The 23077-nt window shown below is 54.7% G+C and overlaps 1 protein-coding gene across 1 annotated transcript in view; it reads left to right on the top strand.

Annotated features, from left to right (window-relative positions):
• The window catches only part of EPHA10 (EPH receptor A10), a 57495-nt gene that overhangs the window by 19899 nt on the left and 14519 nt on the right, over positions 1–23077 (top strand). Inside the window, exons 5-13 of the mRNA XM_014946461.1 lie at positions 589–744; positions 1481–1822; positions 10803–10927; positions 15002–15164; positions 17868–17976; positions 18326–18381; positions 19315–19440; positions 20750–20935; positions 21686–21747. Coding sequence (XP_014801947.1) covers positions 589–744; positions 1481–1822; positions 10803–10927; positions 15002–15164; positions 17868–17976; positions 18326–18381; positions 19315–19440; positions 20750–20935; positions 21686–21747 — 1325 coding nt within the window. The remainder of the gene's footprint in view (positions 1–588; positions 745–1480; positions 1823–10802; positions 10928–15001; positions 15165–17867; positions 17977–18325; positions 18382–19314; positions 19441–20749; positions 20936–21685; positions 21748–23077) is intronic.

Raw genomic sequence — 23077 nt, 5'->3', positions numbered from 1 at the left:
CAGGTGATGAATTTCTAAAGATCTAAAGATGAAACAAACTCCTCTCAAATGTTCACCTGTTTCCAGCGTCCCAGGGAAGGATCCTTTCCACCCTGTGCTGTGTCTAGAGCTGTGTCCTCAGATCACAGCTGTAGCTGCCAGTTTTATATCATGCTAAAAATTAATGAACCGGAGTGCACTGGAATAATCTGCTTTAAAAGGAACAGTCTCAGCAGCCAACTCCTTAAAAATGAGAAGAGAGGGGACTGCGTTAGTGGAGCTGCTCATCTAGGAACTTCACGAGTGATTAAGTTTAAATATTCAGTGGCCTGGTGCAGGGGTAGCAGACAGCAGCACCACACCAAGAAGATGAAGCAGCCAAGCAAAACGTGAGCGGTTCTGTTTGGGTTGAAACCCAGCTGAGACAAACTCCGCGTGTCCCATCTCTCTTGGTGCCAGGATCACGCAGGTGCTTGGGGAAGGCAGCTTGGAGGGTGATGTCTGCTGGGCAGTGGCAAAGGATGTCCTGGGAAATGGGGAAATGCAGTCGTCAAACGTGTCCCCCGTTCACTTGTGGTGTCCTTCCCATGACTCCCTCTCTCTTTTCAGCTTGCCTTCCTGGATTTTACAAGCTTTCGCTCCGTCTCCCTCTCTGCTCTCCTTGCCCTGAGCACAGCTTCACGCATGAGGAAGCCTCCACGTTCTGTTCCTGCCAGAAGAACTACTCCAGGTCCCCGTCAGACCCACCATCTGCCTCCTGCACACGTGCGTCTCGCTGAAATGCTGTCTCTTTGTAAAGTGGGGAATCGGGGATCCAGACGCTGGGTTTTCCTGCAGCGCGGAGCCAACGGGTGCCCGGGGCTGTCCCCTCACAGCCCTCGGGGGCTGTGCCTGGGCACGAGTGGGTTCCAGCCCATGCTAGGATGCTGCCGTGGTGGGGAGGGATGGGGGGCTGTCCCCACGCCATGGGGCTTGCGGACTGAGGCAATCAGATGAGTCTCAATCTGATGAGAGACACGTGGCCAGGCTTGCAGGCTCCCCGGTAAAACTAGGGCACAGTCATTTAGTCAATATAGTTCGCAGATTTTAATTAAATGGCCTCTAGTTAATTGGATTGGACCCCAGCTACTCCAGTGATGGATGCTGTAGAGCTGCCTGCGCAGCGAGGGGGAAGCTCTGGCTTTGCCTGAGGGTCCTGGGCAGTGTCCAACCAGCCACGGGGCTCCCGGCTGCTTGGCCACCGAGCCCTGGAGAGGTGACAGGTCTGGCTGGCTACTTCCCATGTGCTGTGGGAGCCGTGGCTCGCTGTGTGCAACGTGTCCCTCCATTGAGATCCTCGGTGTCTGATCACTGCCTTCATGTCCCCGTGCTCGGCCACGAGCTGTGGCTGCCAGGCCCACGCTCTCTCTCGGGCACTGGTGCCGGCGCTGCTGCTCCCAGGGGACCCATTGGTTCTCCCTCCTGCCCAGGTGCCTGTGCCCAGACCCTCTTCTGCTTCCAGGTCCTCCCTCCGCCCCGAGGAACCTGGTCTACAGCCTGCGGCAGTCCTCGCTGGTGCTGGAGTGGAGTGCCCCGGCCGACGCGGGCGGCCGCAGTGACCTGACCTACAGCCTGTGGTGCGGCCGGTGCCCCCCGGCCCTGCGGGGCCGCTGCGAGCAGTGCGGCAACGGCGTGGGCTTCCTGCCGCAGCAGACGGGGCTGGTGGACCGCACCGTCACCCTGGTCAACCTCCTGCCTCACGTCAACTACACCATCCGCGTGGTGGCCCTCAACGGCGTCTCGGCCGTCAGCCCGCTCCCGGGGCAGCAGTACGCCGAGGTCAACGTCTCCACCGGCCTCGCAGGTATGGCGCCAGGTGGCACGGGGGGTGAGCAGTGCCCCCATTGCACCGAGAAAGCAGTTCCTTGCACTGTTGTGCACTCAGGTGTCACCTCTGGGGTGTGGGGGTCTGCTCAGCGGCTGGTTCTGTGGCTTCGTCGCCGGGAGGATGTGTGGTCTGGAGGTGGCATTGGCACCGGGCTCTGCCTGCCCAGTGCCCTGACTCCTCTTGGTTTGCTGCGGTGGCACCGACGTGGTGCTCAGCGGTGGCAGATGACGTGGTGGCACGGGCAGGAAGGGTCTGCTCAGCGGCTGGTTCTGTGGCTTCATCGCTGGGAGGACGCAGGGTCTGGAGGTGGTGTTGGCACCAGGCTCTGCCTGCCCAATGCCCCGACTCCTCTCGGTTTGCTGCGGTGGCACCGACGTGGCGCTCAGCGGTGGCAGGTGACATGGTGGCACGGGCAGGAGGGGAGATGGAGACCGACCTGCAGCACTCTGGGGGGTTTTTGGTTGGTGCCACGGTTGGCGGGTGAGGAGCTGGCTGTGCCGGGGCAGCCCGTGGCCCCCTTGGCTCACAGCTGGGTGGCAGTGAGCGTGGTGACAGCCCGGGCACTGGCCTTGGGCTCTGCCTGCCCGGTGCCCCGACTCCTCTTGGTTTGCTGTGGTGGCACTGACGTGGTGCTCAGCAGGGGTAGGTGACGTGGTGGCATGGGCAGGAGGGGAGATGGAGACCGACCTGCAGCACTCTGGGGGGTTTTTGGTTGGTGCCACAGTTGGCGGGTGAGGAGCTGGCTGTGCCCCTTTGGCTCACAGCCGGGTGGCAGCGAGCGTGGTGACAGCCCGGGCTCTGAAGGGACGAGTCTGCTCTGTGACCCGGCTGCGGTTTGAGTTTACAAATAGCAAAAAAGTGCCTTCAAAGAAGCAACATTCTCAGCCCCTTCAGAAAAAAGCCCTCCTTAAAATAGACAATTCAAATACTGGCTATCCTTTGGAAACAGAAAATATTGATTTGGTCTCTCTCTTCTGTGCCAGTCTGTGGCACAATTTCTCTCTGTAAGTGTCCCCTTCTGCTCTGTCTCACAGTTCTGTTCCCTCGTGTGGGGGGAGCGAGCCCCCAGCCTGCGTGGATGGGGCCGGGGGGGTTTGGTCCCTCCCTGGTTTTTAGCTGTGCCTGAGGAGAATCGGCTCTGGCTTGTTGTGTCCTTGTCTGTTCCTCTGTGGTTACGTTATTAATTTGCATGAAATCCCTTTGCCAAGCCACGGTCAATGGAGACAGATGATCCTCACGTACCTTGTGGCAGGAATTGGCCAACAATTTCATCTGAAGAGATTAAGCTTTGATCTTGTTATAAATAATTTTCCCCCCATTTGATCAAATGTTTTTGTGCGTGTTGTTGCTTTCTCTTCCCTCATGTAATAATTTCTGTGGATCCGTTGGGTGGATGCTGTGCCACAGACCGCTCTTCAGCAGAGGTGTCAGTCCTCATTAGGATCTTTGCTGTTTAGGGATGGATTTAGCCCTGGGAAGATCTTCTGTCTCCTGAGCTGAGGCTATTCCTGAGCCAGCACACAGGTTAGGGAGGGGTGGGCTTAACGAGGTCTTCATAACGAGCTGTTCCTCCACAGGCTCATGTTGGGCAGAGGAATGGGTGCTTGGGAGCTGCCTCCTCGCCTGGAGCTTCAGGTCTGAGGTGGGACAGGAGGCTGGGAAGGGCAGCAAGTGCCCCGTCCTCCGCAGGGAGCGAAGCAACAAGTGGGTGATGCCACCCTGTGCCTCAGCCACTTGGCCGTTGAATGCAGCTTTTCTCCTGGGAAGGTGGGACTCTCAGCCCTGGCTCCACACTTTGAACTCCCGAAGGGACTGAAATGCGCATAAAGAATATGGCATAATTAATCTTGTAATCTGTTCCAAATCAATGTCTCTTGTCGAGCTGTCAAGTCTCCAGATGCAGATGGTGGCGCAGAATTAGCTGAGCAGCTGAGGCTCGGGAAGTTTCATGGAACACTTGAGTGTTTTGCTGCTGAAGGTGTCCCCCCCCAGGGGGGCTGCTCCTTGCCCAGGTGCCCCCGGTTCCTCTGGCTTTGGTGCTGTGCGGGCAACAAGTGACAGTGATGATTGACCTGTGCCTGTTGGCAGAGAGGGGAAGGAGGACATCTCCTGGGGGGATGCTTCTCAGTCTGGTTTGCCTGTGACACCCCTCTGGGGTGAGACCCTCGGGGGCGAGGGGGGCTGTGGCTGGGAGGGCACCCTGTGCCATAGGATGTGGTGGCACGGCTGGCAGCCCTTGGCGTAGAAGCCCATCAGAGAAGACCCTGATGGGGCTGGGGATCAGGAGAAAGGGAGACTTGAGGGATGCCTGAAGCCGCGGTGACTCCCTGGGTGGCTGCGATGCGGTGGCCTCAGAGGTCACCTGCAGATATGCAGAGTCAGAGGAAAAATTAAATGAAGAAACAAGACCCTATTTAGCTGTCAGGTCCCCGCTCCTCTAAATACAGCTCTGGGTGCAGCCCTCGCGCTGCCCGTCTGCTTCAGCTGTCACAAGAGGGAATTAGCCCTTGTTTGTTGTATTTGCAGGCAAAAAGGAAAAGATGCTATTTAGTCTGCGGGATGCAAAATTAATACTGTGTTTTTTCTAATCCGGCCCCAGCATGGAACTAAATAAAAGTGTTTGAGGAGAGAATGGAGCTGTTTACCTGCAGGAGCGGGGCTGCATTAGCTATGCAAATGTGCGCTCTGGGACCGTGTCATTTGTATTCCCGGCAGGGATCGGCTCCTGTCTTAAAGGGCTTTGAAATCTGTTGCAGATTAATAATGCAGCGGGTGCCGAAATGCCTTCTCCTTCCTGAGACTGGGGAGAAGGAAGTTTGTGCTGAATTAGGTCTCCCAAGCAGATTTCTCTGGGAGCGCTTGTTGCTGATGGGATGATGCCAGCACGGGGTGGGGGGGCACAGGATGAGCTGATGTTGGGGTGAGGGTCTGTGCTCCAGGGGTCTCTGCCTTCCATGCAGTGAGAACCAGGCTCTGGGAGGAGCTGCAGGGTAACCCCATGAGCTGCTTTTCCAGTTTGGAAAGAAGGACCTTGGGGCAGGAGTTGCCTGGGACGGTGCCCGGTGTGTTTTCCCTGTTGGGGGGTTAATAACTGGGGGCAGAGGGGGGAGGCTGGCTGTCCCCAGAGCGAGCAGTGTGTGGGGCAAGGTGGCAGAGGGGCTTGGGGACGATGGCAAGCTCTGGCCATCCGATTGCAGGGAGCAGTGGGCACGGTGACGGGTCGTGGTCTGCTCTCATTTGCTGTGTCCCAGCTCTGCGAACATGTGGGGAGAGGGTTCCTGCAGACACTGGGCACCAAAGGGGCTCTTCCCACTGTGGGGCCACAGGCTCCCCTGGTCCAGCTCCAGCTCTAAGTGCTTGCTGTTGTCCCTCTCTAGTGACCCCCTTCGGGTTTCGGGTCATTTAGTGGAGGGGCACGGTGCCCACATCTAGTTTTATGCCTTTTCTGCTTGTACACTGGTTAATTAAGAGGAGTAAACCCACATACAACGGAGTGGAGTTTATAAAATCAGGCAGAGTGGTGAATAATTTAATGTTTGCTTTTTCAGAGTAGAGGCAATGTTAGGGGAGCTTAAAATATTGATAGGAAACACATTTTTTTCACAGTGTGAAATGCTTTATAGTCCGTGTGATTTTCTTTAATCCCTTTTAAACATGTTTGAGGCTAGCACCTGCCTGCTTTTCTGGCTTGTACCATGGGTTCTGCTCTACAGCCCATCACTAAGTGAGTGTGATTTCTCCCCCTGGCTCTGTTAACAGTCAGGACACTTGTTCGGGTTTCCTCAGTCCGTTTGGTAGATGCAGAGATACAGGAGGGCATCTGTGTGATATTTTATTGATGGAATCACATAAAACAGCAAGGAGCACTTACCTTAGTTTACAGGAGCAAAACCCCAGTTAAACACCCGTCTGGCCTCGGCCGCCCCCGTCACTTGTGGTGCCACGAACTGGGGTGTCGTGGCAGGGATCTCCCCACTCCCCCAGCCCTGAGAGCTGCCAGCCTGACTGCATGGTTCCTGTAGGAGAGGGTCACCCTGTGGAAGCCCCTGCAGATCTCTGTGCTCCCAGTTTTGCCCCCGAAAGAGGCAGATCTCGGTGTGTTTGTGCCACGGGTTCATGGTGCAGCTGCCCGGGGGGTTGTGTCCTGCTTGGCCTGGGGGGAGAGTTAATAACCTTTCTGCTGGGGTGGGCTGTCTCCCTCTTCTTTACATCTGGACAATTCAAGATCCCCTTAAAGCCCAGCTCTGAGGCCAGTGTGGTTCATGGTGCAGCTGCCCGGGGGGTTGTGTCCTGCTTGGCCTGGGGGGAGAGTTAATAACCTTTCTGCTGGGGTGGGCTGTCTCCCTCTTCTTTACATCTGGACAATTCAAGATCCCCTTAAAGCCCAGCTCTGGGGCCAGTGTATTTACCTGGAGAATGATTTTTGGGAATGGGGGATGACGTGCAGCCAGACTGCAGGGGCGTGCGGGGGCTCCCGGCTGCCCCTCGGGTCCTCTCGCTCCTTCAGCAGAAGCTGAAGGGATTTGGAATCAAGGAGCAAATCATCATGAATAAAACATCAGGAGGGCTTTTTTCTCCAGCAGAGATTAATGAGCTAAGTAATAAATACAAAATTTCACAGATACTTAAGTTTGCTTTCCAGGGACTTGTTCCTCTCCGCAGGAGTCCCGGTGGGGTGGTCAGGGTCCAGCAAACGTCCTGATGTGATGGAGCAGAGGGACAAGCGAGAAACAGCCCATTTTCCTGTGCCTGCTGGGGGGCTGCTGGTGTGAGCGGGTGCATTGGTCACTGCAGCCCCTTCACCCTGGTGGGTTCTGGCCCCTGGTGCTTTCTGGGGTGACCTGGGACCACCCTTCTGTCTTAAGAGGAGAGGCCGAGGGAGCTGGGGGTGTTCAGCCTGGAGAAGAGGAGGCTGAGGGGAGACCTTATTGCTCTCTACAACTCCCTGAAAGGAGGGTGTAGAGAGGTGGGGGTCGGTCTCTTCTCTCAAGTCACAGGCAACAGGACGAGAGGAAATGGCCTCAAGTTGCGCCAGGGGAGGTTCAGGCTGGATATTAGGAAAAATTTTTTCCCTGAAAGGGTTCTCAGCCCTTGGAATGGGCTGCCCAGGGAGGTGGTGGAGGCACCATCCCTGGAGGTGTTCAAAAGACGGGTTGATGTAGTGCTGGGAGGTATGGTTTAGTGATGATGCTTCTTGTTTGTTGTGTGGGTGTCTATTTTTGTCAAAGTTAGGTTGACGGTTGGACAAGATGATCTTTAAGGTCCCTTCCAACCTAGAAGATTCTGTGAATCAGTCCTCATCTTCTCTCTAATCAACCCAAAGCAGAACAAGGGGGTCTAATAGATGTACCAGGTATGAACTTTATTTTTCCTGCTAAAATACTCTGTGTCTGTCGTGGATGGCATCTTTGCAGCTGATGTCCTAGCCTGTCCCCAGCAGCCGCCACTGCCTTGCTCGGGGCAGTCGGGGGATGCCGTGTCCTTGGCTGGCTCTGGAGATGCCACAAAGTCTGGGAGGTCCAGCTGGCTCTTCTGCTGGTGCTTTCGGAGGAGCTGCTGGGGTGCTGCCTGCGGGCAGGGAGCCTGGTGTGGGCAGTGCTGCTGTGGGAGCTGAGCAGGCACCGAGCTGCTGGGCGGCTTGGAGGCAGGAGAAGGTGGTTGGTCAGAGGAGGAGAGGGCACGGAGGAGGCTCTGGAGATGCAGAGATGAGCGTGGCAGGACAGGACAGGCAGGGCCACCTCTGCTGCCATGGACAGCATGGGTGTCACCGTCAGGTGTGGAGCCTGGGGACGGCCGGGGACAGTGGAGCTGCCCGTGCTGCACTGGAGAAGTCAGCTCAGGCAGGGCCACCTCTGCTGCCATGGACAGCACGGGTCAGGCGCAGAGCCTGGAGCCTGCACTGGAGAAGTCAGCTCGTGTGGAGCCAAACTGGGTAAAATGGGAATAGTTGGCAAGTGCATCTTGCACAGCGAGATGAACTAAACGGGAGCACGTGTGCCAGGGAGGAGGGCTCAGCACGGAGCATGAGGTAACCAGAAATAATCAGCTGGCTCCTGGGTGAGCCGGTGCGTTTGGCAGCAGACAGGGCAGGCAGCTCCCCGTGCCCCAGCTCCTGGGCCTAGTTCCTACTCTTTGCTCTTAAAGATGTACTTTAACTGTGGAGATTTGAGGGGAAGAGCGTATCAAATGGGAAATATGTCCCTGGCCCTGGGAGTGGAGCGATGAAGAACCTGTGCTGGGTCGTGGGGCTGGGACACTGGTCAGGGCTGGTCTCTGGGCACAGCACACGGTCTGGGATCCCAGAGGCTGCTGCTGAGGCCACGGGACGTGACGTGGCCCCTCTCCTGGGGGAAAGTGGGCTCAGATAAACCAAGTCCAGGACCGTGGCAGCACCAGCTCCTCTTCTTGCCAGGGAGTTTGTTGGGAAGTTCCCAACACGGCTGAGGAAATGCCTCCGATGGTGGGGAAGGTTTTTGGGAGCTCCTGGGAGGGCTGGGGCTTGTTCTGATTTGCAAACTGTGGGGTGCAGAGCGGAGGGGCACGTGAAAGTGGGGCAAGATGCCCAGTGGTCCCCCTGGCCTGCCCTGCCTCCAGCGGCTGCAGGAGCTTGGCTGCCCCTCACCCTCTCCCTCAGTCGAAGCAGAGGGAGCTGGAGGTCACTGGGCAAGTGAAGAACATCCCAGGGAACAGGACTGTTGGCAGATCTGGCTGCCAGCTTTGGTCACTCAGCATGTGCCAATGCCTGTGTATTTACACCGGGGCAGGGAGCGGGACGGGGCCGGACGAAGCAGCCGAGCCCCAGTGCAGGGAGAGGGTCCGTGTGGGGTGACACAGCTGCTCCCCACCACCTTGTCCCCCCCTGTCTTCATAGCACATCATTGGGCTCCATCTGCTGTTTCATGAGACCTCTCTGTGTAATTTCTATTAATGAGACACCTATAAATGTATTCTTTCCGTGGATGGTTTATGTTTGGATGGAGTGCCCTGGTGGGGCCCAGGGGTGAGGTGAGGATCCAGCTGAGCTCTGCCCGCTCCGCGGCTCCCAGCCCCACTCCATCTCGGGTATTTCGTTATTTCGCAGGATCAGAGAGATCAAAGTTACTCGACTGTGAAAACCACATCAAAAGCCGTGACGGTCAATAACCTGAAGCCTGGCACCCTCTATATTTTCCAAATCCGAACATCCTCCTCGCCGGAGTACGGGAACTACAGCCCGAGTATCGAGGTGGAGACACTGGCGGAGGGCCTCAAGTTGCGCCAGGGGAGGTTCAGGCTGGATATTAGGAAAAATTTTTTCCCTGAAAGGGTTCTCAGCCCTTGGAATGGGCTGCCCAGGGAGGGGGTTGAGGCCCCATCCCTGGAGGTGTTCAAAAGAGGGGTTGATGTAGTGCTGGGAGGTATGGTTTAGTGATGATGCTCCTTGTTTGTTGTGTGGGTGTCTATTTTTGTCAAAGTTAGGTTGACGGTTGGACAAGATGATCTTTAAGGTCCCTTCCAACCTAGAAGATTCTGTGAATCAGTCCTCATTTTCTCTCTAATCAACCCAAAGCAGAACAAGGGGGTCTAATAGATGTACCAGGTATGAACTTTATTTTTCCTGCTAAAATACTCTGTGTCTGTCGTGGATGGCATCTTTGCAGCTGATGTCCTAGCCTGTCCCCAGCAGCCGCCACTGCCTTGCTCGGGGCAGTCGGGGGATGCCGTGTCCTTGGCTGGCTCTGGAGATGCCACAGAGTCTGGGAGGTCCAGCTGGCTCTTCTGCTGGTGCTTTCGGAGGAGCTGCTGGGGCGCTGCCTGGGGGCAGGGAGCCTGGTGCAGGCAGTGCTGCTGCGGGAGCTGAGCAGGCACCGAGCTGCTGGGCGGCTTGGAGGCAGGAGAAGGTGGTTGGTCAGAGGAGGAGAGGGCATGGAGGAGGCTCTGGAGATGCAGAGATGAGCGTGGCAGGACAGGACAGGCAGGGCCACCTCTGCTGCCATGGACAGCATGGGTGTCACCGTCAGGTGTGGAGCCTGGGGACGGCCGGGGACAGTGGAGCTGCCCGTGCTGCACTGGAGAAGTCAGCTCATGTGGAGCCAAACTGGGTAAAATGGGAATAGTTGGCAAGTGCATCTTGCACGGTGAGATGAACTAAACGGGAGCACACGTGCCAGGGAGGAGGGCTCAGCACGGAGCATGAGGTAACCAGAAATAATCAGCTGGCTCCTGGGTGAGCCGGTGCGTTTGGCAGCAGACAGGGCAGGCAGCTCCCCGTGCCCCAGCTCCTGGGATGCCGCGGGGCAGAGCCTGTGCCAGGGTGGCTGGAGAAGCCTTGGGATGTCCTACAAGCCCTGCTGCTTGAAGACTGTGTTTTGCCTTTGCCAGGAATCCTTAGCAGCAGGTTCAGAGCGCTGGACGTGTGCCACTGCTCAGACCCCTCCGTGGCACTGTGGGTGGAGGGTGTAATTAGGGGTTTTTTTGCTTGTTTCTGGATAGAACGTTACTAGCTGCCCACAGATTACAAAGCTGTTGTGTTTTTACCAACATCTTCTCCCGTTGGATGATCACCAGCTTGGAGTTACAGTCCTGATTCAGAGAGAGGGAACTGGTATCTGCAGAAGCAGCGTGATCTTCAGCTGCTTAAATTGTTAAAGTTTTTACTCTGCCATCCCAGGGCAGAAGCAGAAACGGAGTAACCACTGAGCACCTTTGAGCTGACGTGGGTTTCACAGCCAAGGGGAATGTGAGGACAGAGATAAAACACCTTGTGACGTGTGATCTCCTGGTTGCACTTGGCCTGTCCAGGATGAGAGCAACCAAAGGGTGGTGGCACGGGGTGTCACTGGCCGTGTCCCCAAGGCTCTGGCCGGGTGGATGGGCTTCTGGGGGGGGGCTTGGGTGCTATCAGTGGCAGGGAGAGCAGGGGGATTCTCTGCCCTGGCAGCAATATGGTCACAGCTGCTTTCCTCTGCTTTTTCAGCGCCAGCTCCCATCACTGACATCCGCGCGGATAAAGTTGAGCAGAAGAGCATCTCCCTGTCGTGGCAGGAGCCGGGCTTCCCGGCCCCCAACGGCACCGAGTACGAGGTCAAGTACTACGAGAAGGTAGGCTCGGGGGGTGGCTCGGCTGCGGGGGCTCCCCTGGCCACCGGGTCTGTCCTGGCATCGCGGTGCTGCCGGTGCCAACAGGTCACCGTCACGCTCAGCCACCGTGGGGAGGGGAAGGGCGCGCGTGGCCGGGGACGGTGCTGCTGTCCCTGAGCTGAGAGTGAGAGGAGCCCTTCCTACGGGGGCCAATAAGCTCTTTTCACCTCTGACAGTGTGTCTGTTTATGCAAGTTACAGGAAATTTGGATTATTTGTAGAGTTTACGTTGATTAGCGGCTTTTTCCTCCCCCAATCTGTGCAGCAAGATTTCATCCAGTCCTAATGTTGACATCTCCCTGGGATAAAGAGTAAGGCTAACAATTTTCATTCATTCATTTTTATTTTTTTCTATGCATTGGATGGCTTTTTTCAAGGACATCAGAAATCTGAGGTTTGGGTGTTTGCCATTAGCCAGCCAGGGACTGCTGAACTGTACAGGGTTTCTAAATCTCTGATGAGATGACACCTGTATCTGTAGCCTGCTCTGGGAGAGCGTTGGACCTTGTGGCCTTGGCTGGTGTAGGGCTGAGGGCCACCAAACCCGTGACTTCGGTGAGCTGTGAGTGGTCTTACACACAGGAGGGGACACAGCAAACATTTTGATGACAGTCTCCTAATTTTAAAAATAGCTGCTATTTGATGGGTGCAGTGAGCTGAGGATTTTAGAAGAAATACTACTGGGCAGAGAGCGGGGACAATGCTCTAAATCAAAATAAATGCAGTTTATGACACAGTTCCGCAAATTACCTTATCTGCGTGTGCTCAGGCTCGTTATGAAACTGATTACATGTCAGGCAAACTGTGCAGGTGACATGTTGGTGTTCTGTATTTAGAAACAAGCTACCTTGAAACTGATTCATATTAATGTGATTTTCAGCATCTGATAGATTTGAAAGGAGGAATCTGTGGGTGAGGGCGAACGCTGAAGCCTCAAACAGTAATTCCTGTGCAAATGGGCTGCAGCAACGAGATACTCGGGGTATATGGAATGAGGAAACGTCTTGCTTGGCTAGGGAATTCGAACTAGAGTTCAGCAATTATTCACTGAAATTAGGCTCTTGATGCTGACGTGGAAACCAACCTAGTTCCTACTCTTTGCTCTTAAAGATGTACTTTAACTGTGGAGATTTGAGGGGAAGAGCGTATCAAATGGGAAATATGTCCCTGGCCCTGGGAGTGGAGCGATGAAGAACCTGTGCTGGGTCGTGGGGCTGGGACACTGGTCAGGGCTGGTCTCTGGGCACAGCACACGGTCTGGGATCCCAGAGGCTGCTGCTGAGGCCACGGGACGTGACGTGGCCCCTCTCCTGGGGGAAAGTGGGCTCAGATAAACCAAGTCCAGGACCGTGGCAGCACCAGCTCCTCTTCTTGCCAGGGAGTTTGTTGGGAAGTTCCCAACACGGCTGAGGAAATGCCTCCGATGGTGGGGAAGGTTTTTGGGAGCTCCTGGGAGGGCTGGGGCTTGTTCTGCTTTGCAAACCACGGGGTGCAGAGGCGGGGGGGCACGTGAAAACGGGGCGAGATGCCCAGTGGTCCCACTGGCCTGCCCTGCCTCCAGCGGCTGCAGGAGCTTGGCTGCCCCTCACCCTCTCCCTCAGTCGAAGCAGAGGGAGCTGGAGGTCACTGGGCAAGTGAAGAACATCCCAGGGAACAGGACTGTTGGCAGATCTGGCTGCCAGCTTTGGTCACTCAGCATGTGCCAATGCCTGTGTATTTACACCGGGGCAGGGAGTGGGATGAGGCCGGATGAAGCAGCCGAGCCCCAGCGTGGGGAGAGGGTCTGTGTGGGGTGACACAGCTGCTCCCCACTGCCTTGTCCCCTCCCGTCTTCATAGCACATCATCGGGCTCCATCTGCCGTTTCATGAGATGGTAGGCTCGGGGGGTGGCTCGGCTGCGGGGGCTCCCCTGGCCACCGGGTCTGTCCTGGCATCGCGGTGCTGCCGGTGCCAACAGGTCACCGTCACGCTCAGCCACCGTGGGGAGGGGAAGGGCGCGCGTGGCCGGGGACGGTGCTGCTGTCCCTGAGCTGAGAGTGAGAGGAGCCCTTCCTACGGGGGCCAATAAGCTCTTTTCACCTCTGACAGTGTGTCTGTTTATGCAAGTTACAGGAAATTTGGATTATTTGTAGAGTTTACGTTGATTAGCGGCTTTTTCCTCCCCCAATCTGTGCAGCAAGATTTCATCCAGTCCTAATGTTGACATCTCCCTGGGATAAAGAGTAAGGCTAACAATTTTCATTCATTCATTTTTATTTTTTTCTATGCATAATGTTGACATCTCCCTGGGATAAAGAGTAAAGCTAATAATTTTCATTCATTCATTTTTTATTTTTTTTTCATGCACTGGATGGCTTTTTTCAAGGACATCAGAAATCTGAGGTTTGGGTGTTTGCCATTAGCCAGCCAGGGACTGCTGAACTGTACAGGGTTTCTAAATCTCTGATGAGATGACACCTGTATCTGTAGCCTGCTCTGGGAGAGCGTTGGACCTTGTGGCCTTGGCTGGTGTAGGGCTGAGGGCCACCAAACCCGTGACTTCGGTGAGCTGTGAGTGGTCTTACACACAGGAGGGGACACAGCAAACATTTTGATGACAGTCTCCTAATTTTAAAAATAGCTGCTATTTGATGGGTGCAGTGAGCTGAGGATTTTAGAAGAAATACTACTGGGCAGAGAGCGGGGACAATGCTCTAAATCAAAATAAATGCAGTTTATGACACAGTTCCGCAAATTACCTTATCTGCGTGTGCTCAGGCTCGTTATGAAACTGATTACATGTCAGGCAAACTGTGCAGGTGACATGTTGGTGTTCTGTATTTAGAAACAAGCTACCTTGAAACTGATTCATATTAATGTGATTTTCAGCATCTGATAGATTTGAAAGGAGGAATCTGTGGGTGAGGGCGAACGCTGAAGCCTCAAACAGTAATTCCTGTGCAAATGGGCTGCAGCAACGAGATACTCGGGGTATATGGAATGAGGAAACGTCTTGCTTGGCTAGGGAATTCGAACTAGAGTTCAGCAATTATTCACTGAAATTAGGCTCTTGATGCTGACGTGGAAACCAACCTAGTTCCTACTCTTTGCTCTTAAAGATGTACTTTAACTGTGGAGATTTGAGGGGAAGAGCGTATCAAATGGGAAATATGTCCCTGGCCCTGGGAGTGGAGCGATGAAGAACCTGTGCTGGGTCGTGGGGCTGGGACACTGGTCAGGGCTGGTCTCTGGGCACAGCACACGGTCTGGGATCCCAGAGGCTGCTGCTGAGGCCACGGGACGTGACGTGGCCCCTCTCCTGGGGGAAAGTGGGCTCAGATAAACCAAGTCCAGGACCGTGGCAGCACCAGCTCCTCTTCTTGCCAGGGAGTTTGTTGGGAAGTTCCCAACACGGCTGAGGAAATGCCTCCGATGGTGGGGAAGGTTTTTGGGAGCTCCTGGGAGGGCTGGGGCTTGTTCTGATTTGCAAACTGTGGGGTGCAGAGCGGAGGGGCACGTGAAAGTGGGGCAAGATGCCCAGTGGTCCCCCTGGCCTGCCCTGCCTCCAGCGGCTGCAGGAGCTTGGCTGCCCCTCACCCTCTCCCTCAGTCGAAGCAGAGGGAGCTGGAGGTCACTGGGCAAGTGAAGAACATCCCAGGGAACAGGACTGTTGGCAGATCTGGCTGCCAGCTTTGGTCACTCAGCATGTGCCAATGCCTGTGTATTTACACCGGGGCAGGGAGTGGGATGAGGCCGGATGAAGCAGCCGAGCCCCAGCGTGGGGAGAGGGTCTGTGTGGGGTGACACAGCTGCTCCCCACTGCCTTGTCCCCTCCCGTCTTCATAGCACATCATCGGGCTCCATCTGCCGTTTCATGAGATCTCTCTGTGTAATTTCTATTAATGAGACACCTATAAATGTATTCTTTCTGTAGACGGTTTATGTTTGGATGGAGTGCCCTGGTGGGGCCCAGGGGTGAGGTGAGGATCCAGCTGAGCTCTGCCCGCTCCGCGGCTCCCAGCCCCACTCCATCTCAGGTATTTCGTTATTTCGCAGGATCAGAGAGATCAAAGTTACTCGACTGTGAAAACCACATCAAAAGCCGTGACGGTCAATAACCTGAAGCCTGGCACCCTCTATATTTTCCAAATCCGAACATCCTCCTCGCCGGAGTACGGGAACTACAGCCCGAGTATCGAGGTGGAGACACTGGCGGAGTGTGAGTGTTGGCTCGTCTCTCACACACCTGCAGGCACAAAAGCTCTGAGCTGAGTCACAGGGAAGCTGCCCCAGATGCTCCTGGTTTCGAAAGTTACTCGACTGTGAAAACCACATCAAAAGCCGTGACGGTCAATAACCTGAAGCCTGGCACCCTCTATATTTTCCAAATCCGAACATCCTCCTCGCCGGAGTACGGGAACTACAGCCCGAGTATCGAGGTGGAGACGCTGGCGGAGTGTGAGTGTTGGCAGGGCTCGTCTCTCACACACCTGCAGGCACGAGAGCTCTGAGCTGAGTCACGGGGACACTGCCCCAGATGCTCCTGGTTTCCTGGAGCAGCATCTGTTCCTCTGGTTCTGCTGCTCCAGGTTTAAGAGCAGGTGCTTCCCAGGACTCGCTTTTAATTGCATTTTCATATTTGGTTTCAACAAGGTTGGTACTGCTGTCCTGTCTGTCCTGGGGGTGTCTGTCCTCGCTCCTCTCGGCGCAGCATCGGTGAGGGTGGCTGCTCTCCAGCTGCTGTGTCACACTGTCTGGGGACAGAGTCTCTGCTCCTTGCCTGGGGTGGCCCCAGAAGTTGCTGAGCAGAGCCAGAGTGACAGGGGGTGGCTCTGCCTTGCAACGATGATGGGGCTGAACAGGTCTCACCACGTCCTTTCCATGGGGCCACCAGGCAGGCGCTGGCAGGGGGTGAGTGTTGGTCCCTGAGGGACCAACTGAGTAGAGTTTTGTCATATTGAGTTTTGTTCATAAATCCTTTAACGGGGTCATAATTATTTATCTTGGTCTCTGTCTCTTCCTGTGCCGTGCAGTTTACGGCCGTGGTCAGAGCTGGATTCCTTTTCACTGATAGATAATACAGTTTTCTTTTGGAGACAGGGAAAAAAATCCACTGGCATTTGGCTTTCTGGCTTTCCTGAGGGTTGGCAGTAATTCCGTTGTATCTGATTTCAGGCTATGCACTAAGTTTTCAGCTGCTGATTCTTTGATTTATTATTGACTGGACAAACACAGAGTTTCTAGATTGGTTTATTTCTTTTTAAAAAAAAAAACATCAGCAGAAAAAAGCCTGTTTTTGAAATGTTTGCGTAAAAGCTTTGTACCAATTGCTGAGGGCAGGGTCCCAAAGCTGCACAGCCCCCAGTGGGTGCTGCAGGGATGGGGGGTCCGGTCACACAGGCTGGGGCAGGAGGCAGAGCCAGCCTGGAGCTCCAGGGATGTGTGTCCCAGGCAGGAGGTGGTTGCTCACCCCCGCTCTCCAGGCTCAGGAGGCACTTGGCTTGTTGGCCACTTGGCTGGGTGTCGTGGTTTCAGCTGAAATCACCGCAACCGAACCAAGAGATGGCCCTTCCCCCCCCCCCCGAAAGAGGAGAGGAAGAGATAAGGACATTGAAAAGTTTAGAATTAACTAAACTACTTTAATCAAAAATAATATTAAAATAAAAGAGAAGAAAATAATGAAATAGATACAACATATATACAAAACCGTATCAAGCTCCCAGGATGACAGTCCCGTCACCAGCAGGCACTGGGGAAGTCCCAGACTGGACTCGGTGATGGACAGGAGCAGGATTCCAGCTCTGGAGTCAGGAACACATGGGGATCAAAGGCAGACGAACAGACAGGGTCCTCTTCGGACGTCGGCCATTGCAGGAAGAGAGTTGACCCTTTGATCCCTCAGCTTTTACACTGAGCATGGGGCAGATGGGATGGAATACCCCTGTTGGTCAGGTTTGGGTCACCTGTCTTGTCTGTTCCTCCCCACAGATGTGACCCCTCTACGTTTTTCCGTTTCCGACCCTCTAAGGGGCAAATAACGAAAATTGGCTGACCTTGGTTGTTACAGCAATAAGTATAAGCAAGGGCCTCTCTGCACGCCATTCCCTGGCACGTAGCACAAACATTGGTCTTATCACTCTGAGAAGGAACAGTTTTCTCCACAATATGCCGTTAATTTCAGAGAGTTAGAAAAGGCCTAACTAAAATGCAAAGTTACAGAACACAAAATTGATCCGGTTTTACCTCAAACCGGGACACTGGGTAAGGTCAGCCAGCGTCAGTGCTGTTTGCTGGGGCTTTTCCTTTGCACGGTTTCCATTCGTAACCGCGGTCCAGAAGCATCTTATTTCACTGACTAAAAAGAGCTCGGAGAGATGGTTGGGCTTCAGCTTAATAACCCACCCTGGCTCGGAATGAACGCCCCGAGATGGCTGGCTCACTGCGACTCTCACAGATTGTGTTTAACAGGGCTTTAAATTGCATCCGTTTGCCACACAGAAGACATTTTCAGAACGAATTGAAGCCAATAAAAATTTTATATAGAATGTAGCTTTCTAATACCCCTGTTTGCGAAAGCCAGAAGGGAAGGGATTAATGTGATGTAGGAAAACTATTTGTAAGCCATAAATTTTAATACGTCCCTCTGACAAACGGGGAGCCTTTCCTCAGTGCTGACACAGCCAGGCTGGGGGGGTGGCACGGGGGCTGCTCCATCCCCACTGCCCCACACCTTGGTCTGGTTGCACCAGCTCCAGCTCTTCAAACTGAGCTGGAATGTAAATTGCTGTGTACCCTGGTGCTGTGGGTAGCCTGTCCTTGCTGGAGGACACAGGCTGGCACCCAGAGTGGTGTCCAGGGCTGCCCCCAGCCTTGCTCTTACCCCAAGCCATGTTGCTGACCCACTCTGTGTCCCCTCCTGCAGTGACAGTGGCCTCCAGCGAGCAGAACCCCGTCCTCATCATCGCGGTGGTGGCCATCGCGGGGCTGACGGTGCTGGTGTCCATGGTGATCGGCGTCATGGTCTGGAGGAGGTGAGGGGGGCTGCGGCCGAGACGGGGCACACCGAGAGGTGTGGGGCTGGGCAGGGGGGGGGGGTCCGAGGTGGGGCTCTGGGGGGGTCCCTGGGCTGAGCTGCCCCTGCCTGCCCTGCCGTGGGGCTGACTCTGCCCCCCAGCTCACAGCCCCCGTAACGGTGTGTGCCTGGGCTGTGGGGTTTAGTTGGTGGGTGGTGGTTTTGGGTTTGTTGTTTTTGTGGGGGGTGTGTGTTTTTTGGGGGGTTTTTCTTTTTTTCTTTTTTTTTTTTGTGGTTGGACTCAATGATCTCGGAGGTCCCTTCCAACCACTAAGATTTTGTGATTCTGTGATTCCTTCTCCGTGCAGGCAGTGTGGGTACAGCAAAGCCAGCCAGGACGGGGACGAGGAGCTCTACTTCCACTGTAAGTGAAGCCTGGCCGCTGTGGTGGGTACAACAGTGTGGGGAGCCTGTATTTATTGCTATTAATAACCCAGCTCCTCATAAAGCCACCCTGAACCCGTGCTTTTGAAGGGCTGTCATCCCACGTTATCCCGGAGCAGGGGCTCAGCACAGCTCAGCTCCCCGGGGACCGTGGGCTTGACAGCTCCATCAGCGGGTGTCCATCCTTCCTGCCCACGGGTCACTGCCCTGCCCGAGGAAAGGGCTTTCAGCATTTCACGGGGCGTATGAATTATTCTGTTGGCTTTGCACAAACGGCTACGTGAGAACACAGCTTTGTTTTCTGGGGCTACTCTTGATTAGTGAGCAGCGATAATTTTACAGACAACCCTTGTCAAAGGAAATTCAGACGTCAGGATTGATGAGTTTATTTGATTCCTGGCATATGCCCGTGGAGCGCAGACGTGCTCTTCTGCTCCCTGAAGCATCTCGGAAGCAGCAGAGCCCACGTGCTTCTCGGATGCAGCTCGGCCAGGAGGTATTTTGCTGCCCGTGCTGTTAATCCAGGGACCTGGAACATGGCTGCTGCTGTTCGTGATGATAATGATCTCTCCTAGAGGTGTTGGGAGTGGAGATGGTTGGGGGACTGGAGGATTAGCCTGGGAGGCAGACAGGCTCAGTCCTGGGGGGAGCTGCACTAGGGTGGAGGAGCTGCTCTCCTTTAACATGGAGGTTGTGGCCATGAAGCAGAGCGATTAGGTTCATTTAAACCCACAAAAAATTTCCTAGCAACCTTAAAGCTGAGTCTTTCTGCTTTGCTTATAAGAAGGTGGCAAGTGAGTTCTGCCAGCAGACCTGAGGATGTGTGACCTGGGAGAGCATTCCCCGGGACAGGCGGGTGGGAGCTCTGCTGAGCCTTTATCACACACTTTTTGTGCCTTTTCCTTCCCTGCAGTTAAAATACCAACCAGGAGGACGTACATCGACCCGGACACTTGTGAAGACCCCATGCAGGCCGTGCACCTCTTTGCCAAAGAGCTGGATAATGCTAGTATTAAAATTGAGAGGATCATCGGGACAGGCAAGTTCTTCCTCGGGGGGCACCGGGGCGGTGTCTGTGTCTGTGGGGCAGTGTCTGTGTGTCCGTGGCCATGGGGGGGTGGCCGTGCTGCTGGCAGTGCCTGTGCCCAGCCAGAGCTGTCCCCTCTCTCTGTGGCACACGGGGCTGGGGGGGTATTTTGTTTGGGAGCTCGATTTTTGCATTCCAGTTTGTTTTTCTGAGGCACTGAGTACAGCCAGCCGAGGGAGGCAGAAAGCATCAGCAATTATCTGCATCTGGGCAGTTTGACAGCAGCATGAGAACTATTTATAAATATGTGAACTTAATGATTTATTGATTTTCATCAACTTCACTGCCTAAAACTTAAAAGCAAATTAAAATCCCCTCACTGGGCCCTAGAGCCTTAATCGCTAATGTGTGCCAGAACATGGGAAACACGATTATTCTTTGTCATTTTTTTTCCTAAAGATAAATTCAGCTGCAGGAAAAAAAAAGAGGTGGAGGAAGGGAAGAGGGGAAGGGCTTGTGCACCAGTTTAAAGGACAGCGTTGAAGGGAAGAGGACACTGAAGAGGAGAGGAGGTTATCTTTGTAGCTGCCGAGTGGAGCAGCTGAGATGCTCTTCAGAAACAAATCGGTGTTTGAAAAGTCAAGAAAAATTAGTCAGGAATATATTTAAATAGAAAGAATTTGGGGGTGCATTTGTCTTACTGCTGACCTAACAAGTACTTGGCTTTCAAATCGTTAAAGCTTTTAATAGCTACACATTTTTTGCTGTAAAGCCAATATTGGCCTTTTATTTTATGAATTGGGTGGCTCCTGTTGCCGGGCGCGTGGCTGTGCAGAGGGGATGCTCTGCCCCTGGGAGGAGGAGACCCTGCTGGTGCTGAGAGGGGAAGCAGGAGGGTCCCAGCCTGGGGAGTGTGAGCTCGGTGATGGGGGGCTAATAGTTTTTTCATGAGAAAAAGCGCAATATGCACTTGAGCAGAGTGTGGATGGAATGGCTTAGAGGTGTGGGACGAGGAGGAAGGGATTTCATTGCACCACACATGATTTCAGTATCCCGTGTTGATGCCAAACCTGTGTGTTCAGCAGCGGGGAGGGGGGAAGATGGTGAAGCAGAGTGCTCAGGTGAAGGCTGCAGCCACGCAGGGCTCCGTGTCTCCGAGCCTGCTGGGGGAAATCTTGCTTCTCTGCACAGCAGGACACATCACCCCTTCCACAGGAACGCGCTCCGTGGTCCCAAGGCAAAGGAAGTGTCCCTGGAGGGAAGGTGTGAGGGACGTCGTGCCCTGCGTGGGTGCTGTCTGACTCCTCTCTCTGCCCCCCAGGGGAGTTTGGAGAAATCTGCCGGGGGTGCCTGAAGCTGCCCAGCAAGAGGGAGCTGCCTGTGGCCATCCAGACCCTGCGTGCTGGCTGCTCCGAGAAGCAGCAACGCTCCTTCCTGGCCGAGGCTTGCACCATGGGCCAGTTCGACCACTCCAACATCATCCGCCTGGAGGGGGTCGTCACCAGAGGTAGGGGGTCCCGGGCACGGGGGGGTCCCAAGCATGGGGCAGGCTGAGCTCACAGCATCCTCAGAGCTGCTGCTTTGGAGCGATGACCTGATGCCAGAGGTGCAACGCTCTTGCTCTCTGGAAATCAGGTGTTTCCTCCTGTAGTAGCTATTTTAGCCTTCTGATGATTAATAAAATGCTTACGGCTAGACTAATGAATCCAGGTAGTAGGACTGGCTTAGCAGCAAAACTCTGCACTCTTAATAAAAGCAAATTGAAGTGAGGTTCTGTCAGTAAAACAGATGACTCCGACTGCTCCCGGCTCTCGTGGGACTGTGTGCACTGAACTGGTCTGCGGATGCTGTAGTTAAATGGATGTTCATGTAAATCCAAAGAAACGTGAGCGCGTGTGCTGATTTTAACTAGCCTTTTTATTAGGTGAGGAAGTATTTTTGTCCTGAGTCTTGGGCTGAGCTGTTGCCTGTGCTCTCACTGAGCGGTGCTGTGCTCCTTTGTGATGTGGTTCAGTGTCCTGGTAAAAGGAACGTCTGATATTGGGATCCAGAGGGTTCCCAGCTGGGAACCACAGAAAAGCCTCGGACCCACTGCTCATCACAAACTGCCTGAGATAAAGCCCACGTCTCCCTTAACCACCGGGCAGCCCAGGATGGTCACCCTGGAGCTTGGCACCTGGATTTCTCACCCCCACAGCGTTAGAACTGCCCGAGCAACGGGCAGAGCTCACACAGGGCTCCTTGTCTGTCCGTGCAGGGAGCACCATGATGATAGTGATGGAGTACATGGGCAACGGCACGCTGGACTCCTTCCTCAGGGTGAGTGCTCTGGGAGCCCCTGGAAACTGCTGGGGTCTGCTGGTGGTGCCCCCTTGAACTGGGCGTTACTCACCTTTGGCTTTTCCTCCTCTTTTTTTCACAGAAACACGAGGGCCAGTTCTCAGCCGCCCAGCTGGTTGGCATGTTGCAGGGGATTGCCTCTGGCATGAAGTACCTGGCAGAGATGGGTTACATCCATAAAAGCCTGGCCGCACACAAAGTCCTGGTGAACAGCAGCCTGGTGTGCAAAATAACTGGTTTCAGACGGCCACAGGACGACAAGATGGAGACCATCTTCTCCACCATGGTAAGCTGCAGTTCCAAATTCTGTTGTCACTGCTCCCCAAAAGCAAAATGCTGTCAGAAAGGCTACAGAACCCCCGCAGAGGTGGGTGTCCCTGGCTGTGGGCACGGCTGTGCCCAGGACCTGGCATCACCGGAGGGGTTTGCAGCCCACTCGGGACGCAGAGGATCAAATAAATCCAAAGCCAGGGAGCTTCCACAGGTGGAGTTAATGTGACACATGGCAATCCTACTCCAGAACCAGGATTTTTCTGAGGCTCCCATTTCCTTCCTCATGTGTGAACGTGGTGTCCCTGGCTGTGGGCACGGCTGTGCCCGGGACCTGGCATCACTGGAGGGGTTTGCAGCCCACTTGGGATGCAGAGGATCAAATAAATCCAAAGCCAGGGAGCTTCCACAGGTGGAGTTAATGTGACACATGGCAATCCTACTCCAGAACCAGGATTTTTCTGAGGCTCCCATTTCCTTCCTCATGTGTGAACGTGGGCTCTGCCTCTCAGCACCACCTTTCTCAGCTGGGAAGGGAGTGCGTTTGGCCAGGGACCCGCTCCTCGCCCGCAGCCCGGCCCCATGTCTCTGTGGGCTGGCAGAGAGGTGGCTGGAGGCAGCTCTGGCAGCCTCAGAGCTCCTTATGTCCGTTTTTATCAGTTGTAATGAAATTCATGGTTTTCAATTAAGAATTTAAGTCCTACTTGATTCACACTCCTGCCTTGTCAGCTCTGCCAGGCGGCACGTCTCCCGAGCACTGGTGTGTGTGTGTGTGTGTGTGTGTAGGAGCTGCCCGGGAGCCCCTGGGTGCAGAGTTGGGGGCTGCCCTCGTACCCCGAAGCCCCCCAGCCCCCCACTCTCCCCCGGGGTGTCCTTCACACACGGCGTCAGCGCGTTTCCCTGTTTGTGTCCAGTTTTGGGCCCCCTACCATAAAAAAGACATCGAGGTGCTGGAGCGGGTCCAGAGAAGGGCAACAAAGCTGGTGAGGGGTCTGGAGAATAAGTCTCATGAGGAGAGGCTGAGGGAGCTGGGGTTATT

This window comes from Calidris pugnax, unplaced genomic scaffold, assembly GCF_001431845.1.
Source record: "Calidris pugnax isolate Ruff unplaced genomic scaffold, ASM143184v1 scaffold113, whole genome shotgun sequence".
Lineage (NCBI taxonomy): Eukaryota > Metazoa > Chordata > Aves > Charadriiformes > Scolopacidae > Calidris > Calidris pugnax.
This window is presented reverse-complemented; position numbering and strand designations above follow the sequence as displayed.